This window comes from Limulus polyphemus, unplaced genomic scaffold (genome assembly GCF_000517525.1).
Source record: "Limulus polyphemus unplaced genomic scaffold, Limulus_polyphemus-2.1.2 Scaffold3848, whole genome shotgun sequence".
NCBI classification, from domain to species: Eukaryota; Metazoa; Arthropoda; class Merostomata; order Xiphosura; family Limulidae; genus Limulus; species Limulus polyphemus.
The window spans coordinates 87,087-92,601 of record NW_013669458.1 but is presented as its reverse complement, the minus strand read 5'-3'; the positions used below and the strand labels follow the sequence as shown (position 1 = coordinate 92,601).

Here is a 5,515-nt window from a genome sequence, read left to right as displayed (position 1 = left end):
AATAATACTTAGTTTTCGTCTGCTCTGAAAATGCGCGCGCATTTCATTTAAACGGATGTAAACAAAAGGCGGATGAAATATACTTTAGTAGGAATTTTGTACTACATATTAAAATCTTATCAAAGATTTTAAAGAGATCTAATTTTAGGTCGTATAATAACATTATCATTTTATTTGCTGATGGTATTAAGTACGCTAAAGTTGAGCCCTAACTAACCTAAAGCGAAAAACGCATACAAGTTACAATTTTTAATTTTACTCTTCGAATATAGGCCGTACTTAGCAAAGGCTTAAGCAAAGTGTATAATTCTACATATTAATTTACCTTAAACAACAACAACTAATGTTAGGCCTAACACAAGTGGAGTTGTAGATTTCGGTGTCTACAATTAGTATTTTTTAGAAATTTGTATTTAATGAAGTACTATTGCATTGATAATACTAATTTGACCGCAAATGTTTTGCGGGTCTCTGCTAGATACCAATAATATGTTATTTATTCGAAGTAACGTAAGTCTTAACTACGTGTAGTATGCTATTACTACTACTAGCATTACTGTCGTTAGGCTTATGGTGTATTGCCTAAGTTGGCGAAGCGTAATCTGTTAATTAAATTGTATTATTAAAGGTGTGATATTACATTTAATTCATAGTAATAATGACTAATAATTTTAATCACAATTGAAATCTTAATTTTTAAAATTAGGTTCTTATAGTTATATACCAAAGAATACAGAGCACTGATACTGATAGTATCAGGTATTACACTACACCTACAGTGTCGATCATATTTTAGTATTTTTGGCGCGATCTTTTTTATTCAATTTATTTTGCGTGTGATATAGTTCTGAACATATGCCTATTTAAAGTTTAGTAATTAAAATTTGTAGAAAATATATGTGTTTGGATAACATGGATGTACTAGAAGTACTAAATACTAATACCTAGATATCACCTTTAGTTCTATAACGTTCATTACCTTTTTAAGTATTACAGCTAACATACATGTTGTTTTTAATATGGAAGAGAAAGAAGATCTAAACTTATCTAAAAAGTTCTTAAGAATATTTAGTAAGACAAAGCTGAATGTTGTAAAAAGGAACACTGAATAATTACATCTAATAATATTAATATTAACATAAAACTTAAAAAAAACTAAGCAAAAGACCTAATCCACATAAGTAACAATATATTATTATTGTTGATTAAAAAAGTGTAACATATTATGCTTAAATTTTAAATGCAATATAGCAGAAGTATTCAGGTGAGTTCAGATACTGCCAAGATCAAGCCTATTATGATTTAAATATTGTAATTTCATTTCATTGTTTAGATAACAATAGGCTTGGCTCTATGAAATTCATTGCTCATAATTCTATTTCTTTTAGGATGTAACTGTAATAAAAGTTTCTCCTGATCAAAGGTAATTTGGCAAGTTTTGAGTTGGTCATGTGCTGTATGATATACTGCACAAAACTGTCAAAGGACAGTTGGCATTTATAATATTCTTAACCATGACAAGGTAAGATCACAGTTATAAAATAAAGTCAATACAGTTATTTTCCAATCAACAATCTGATGTCACTACATGTGATCTAAAATGTAAATGATTGGCCATTAAGTCTGCAGCTTATAAAATTAAAAGAGTTTATGGATTTACTGTTCATGACATTTTGATCAGCATGAAATATGAACATCATGTGAAACGTGATATTAATACTTTATACTTAGAATAAAGTGTGTTGATAAAGTCCTTGGCCAATTCTTGGAAAGAGCTATTTTTAGGGTTTCTTTAGTGGATGGAATTACTTTAAGGGATATAATGTGGCACCCAAGAACATCCCATACATGCTCAATGACATTGAATTTGATGTGTGGCATTAATGGAAGTATCAGATTATGTACCAATTTATCCCTGCCCACAGTGTATATTCAACACTGACATGTGAATCATGTTTATAAACATGATGTTGGATTTGGTTCTGACTTCTCTCCAAACAACTATATGCTTGTTATCTGGCTGCAAGGTTTTAGTCTCCTTACTTAAGAAAGAGTCATGAAGAGAGCTACTAGGATGATTCCATGGATATGATGGTTATCTTACAGGGATAGGTTAAAATATTTTAACTTATTTTCTCTTGAGAAATAAAGGGTAAGAGGTAATCTTATTGAAGTTTACAGGATTACTCAGAAGATTGATAGGATTAAGGCTTATGATTTTTTATGCTATGTTCTGAAGATGATAGAAACAGGGGACACAAGTTTAAGACTTAGAAAATTCAGGTTAGGCTCTAGTTAAAACAGTTCTATTTTTCTAAAAGGATTGTTGAATTATTGAATGAGTTGCCATCTGTGGTTGTGGAAGCCAGTACTTTACAGGATTTTAAGAGAGGAATTAATGATTTGCTGAAAAGTAATGAGTGGGCTTAGATTTTTACTTTTCCCAAGGATAGTTGTGAAAGGACAACCTTGAAGAACCAAATGATTGCTTATTGTTTGTAGGTTATGTGATAAATTTTGTTCCATGTAACCCTGACACTATTGCATACAAGTTATTTTGTGGCTTGCTGTAACTGGAATGTCCACACTGGGTACCTGGCATACAGACTGGCCTTCTGAAGTTTGTTTTTAAGCATTTGTTCACTGAAACTTTATCCAGTGATGGCTGCAACCATATGATTCAGTCTCACACCATGAATCTACAATTATGGAAAAGGACCAGTAACATTCATTTGTGTACTGTGGACAATGATTATCTCATCCATATATCCAAATAACTGTACCATTTGTTTGGTAATTGTTCCACAATTGGCTAAAGAGACTTTGAGATGTACTGAATGGTTTCCATTTTTCAGGTGGCTCTTCGTACAAGCGAAACATTCAAATACTTTTTTATGTCTAACCAAGGTTCACAACAGTTCATTTCAAAATTACAATATAGGCAAGATTTTGTGAGACCAATATACATATATATATATATATATATATATAGCCAAGGCTACATGACAAATTATCATATTTGAATTTTAGGTAACATATTATAGATCATATTCCTGATTGGCAAAACAGTGAATTGAGGTGGTTAATTGATATTATTTTTATAAAAGTGGATTTTTCCTTGTTACAGCTTTAACACTACAAGCTCTTCAATTTCATGTAATGTTTTTATATTTTAAGATTGTTAATACAAAGTTTTTCCAGATATTGGAAAGAATGACTTATAATATGAACAAGCTGAATGCAATAAGACATTTTGGCACAGCTTTTTACTTTTTTTTTTCACCATCTTCAATGCTTATAGAATTTCAAATATTTGACCTCTTTGTGCTGTTACATGGCATGTAATGTGCAGTTCTCCTACTTTTTAAATGATTACATAAATGAACGACAACAGAATAGCTAGCAATTGAGGTCATCCATCAAGCACCCAAAATGATAGAAATATAAACAATAAAGCCCAGCTTTAAGTATAATCTTTTATGTCCATAAATTGATCTTACAGACCTATCACACATCACATCCTTTGCTAAACTATTCCATAAATCAATTACCAAAAGGTTTAATTGGTTCTAAGAACACTTTGATTTAGACTCTAACAAAGAAATATTTCCAAACTTATTCTCCTAGATATCAGATAGGCTGGTAACATGCAACATATTTAATTCCCTAAACATCTTAAATATTTTATTTCAAGCTTGCTTTTATCTATTCATTTGATATAATTTAATTGAAATGTAACTAGTGTTAATATTTAAAATTAGGTTATTAAAACTTTATGGTACATCATAAGGTTGAAGATGGCAGATAAGAAGAGGAAAGGAAAAAAGGACGAAATACCACAACCATCAACCATTGAAGTTGTAAGTTGTTTTTGATATTTTGTAATTCATTATTTACTGGTCATTCCCTTTCAGTAGTTCAGAAAGACCACAACCATCAACCATTGAAGTTGTAAGTTGTTTTTGATATTTTGTAATTCATTATTTACTGGTCATTCCCTTTCAGTAGTTCAGAAAGACCACAACCATCAACCATTGAAGTTGTAAGTTGTTTTTGATATTTTGTAATTCATTATTTACTGGTCATTCCCTTTCAGTAGTTCAGAAAGACCACAACCATCAACCATTGAAGTTGTAAGTTGTTTTTGATATTTTGTAATTCATTATTTACTGGTCATTTTCTTTCAGAAGTTCATGCAGATATGAATTTTATATTTCAAATATCAAAGAACTTAAACTTTCCCAGTTTTCGGTTGGTGAGGGCTATAAATATTTGGGCTTTAATTAACATAATAACCATTATAAGCATTCATTTTAAGGTTCATCCAACATGAATAAGTTATAAATAAATATTTAGGTTATATTAGATGCATGGTAGCTAACTTACATTCATTTCTCAACAAGTGTTTGTATTCCAATATGTTGAATTACAACTCCTGTATAACACTAGCTTATGTACGTTTCTTTTGATTAGATAGAAGTAAATAAAAACTCAGTGTACCACCAGTATTGGAGGCCATGTGGCCAAAGTATTGACCTCATAATTCTCTTTTCCTTACACCTGTTTTATCATATCACAGTAGCTATATTTATACATTATTGATGTTATCTCAGTGAGTGAGTTTTAGATGATCACTTATATTTATACTGAAAACAATTACATGTGTAAGTTTAGATTTGGGTTTTTAGAAGTGCTTGTTATTTGGTTATTAGGTATGCTTTAGATTGTGGTAAAGTAGTTGTGCATTGTCATGTAGTCTGCATCAGTAGGTTTCTCTTAGCCAAACTCTGTATACTGTTGTCCAATAAAAAAATACAGCTAACTGTAAATACAAAAAATACAGTTTATTACAACACTTTTGTTTTTCATCTTATGCTTTTGACATTTTGATAATTCATTAAAATTTTTTTATTTAAAACCTGTATAATGTTTCAGATTTTTTATATCATTTCTTCAAGAATGATTTTTAAAGGACATTCTTAACATAACATAATATTTTGGGACAACATGGGACCTATTGGTCCATCTTGGCTGTTCCATCCTCAAAACTAAATTAAAATAATTAAAAAAAATAATTTAAACCCAGCCCTTTTCATTCATATATTTATCAAGCTTTTTCTTAAACTCACTTAAATTTACTGCCTCTACAACATCTGAAGGCAACCCATTCCAAAGGCCAACCACCCTCTTAGAAAAATAAAACTGTTTCAGCTGAAGATGACCCCTACCTTGCCAAAATTTATAGTTGTGTCCCCCTTTTTGCACATATGAATATATTATTTCACATATTATTATCTTTAACTCACCTTCTTTGTTATGAGCACAACATAAATATATTCCCAAACAAACAGGTGATATTTTGTAAAGTTCAACACGTTATGTCCTCTCAAGATTGCGTCGCTCCCCCTCCCCCCGATTTCCCCTAAGTTGTCGTGCAGGTTTTATAAAATATTTTTATAAATCTGGTCTAATTGTTTTGGCAAAACTTTTGTTAAATTAAAATTATTCATTAACG

General features: G+C 30.4%; 1 protein-coding gene across 1 annotated transcript in view; it reads left to right on the top strand.

The window, feature by feature from the left end:
- Positions 1–481: 481 nt before the first annotated feature.
- The window catches only part of LOC106470155 (armadillo repeat-containing protein 3-like), a 68,951-nt gene continuing 63,917 nt past the window's right edge, over positions 482–5,515 (top strand). Inside the window, exons 1-2 of the mRNA XM_022398735.1 lie at positions 482–510; positions 3,791–3,860. Of these exons, the coding sequence (XP_022254443.1) occupies positions 3,798–3,860 (63 nt within the window). The 5' untranslated portion in view covers positions 482–510; positions 3,791–3,797. The remainder of the gene's footprint in view (positions 511–3,790; positions 3,861–5,515) is intronic.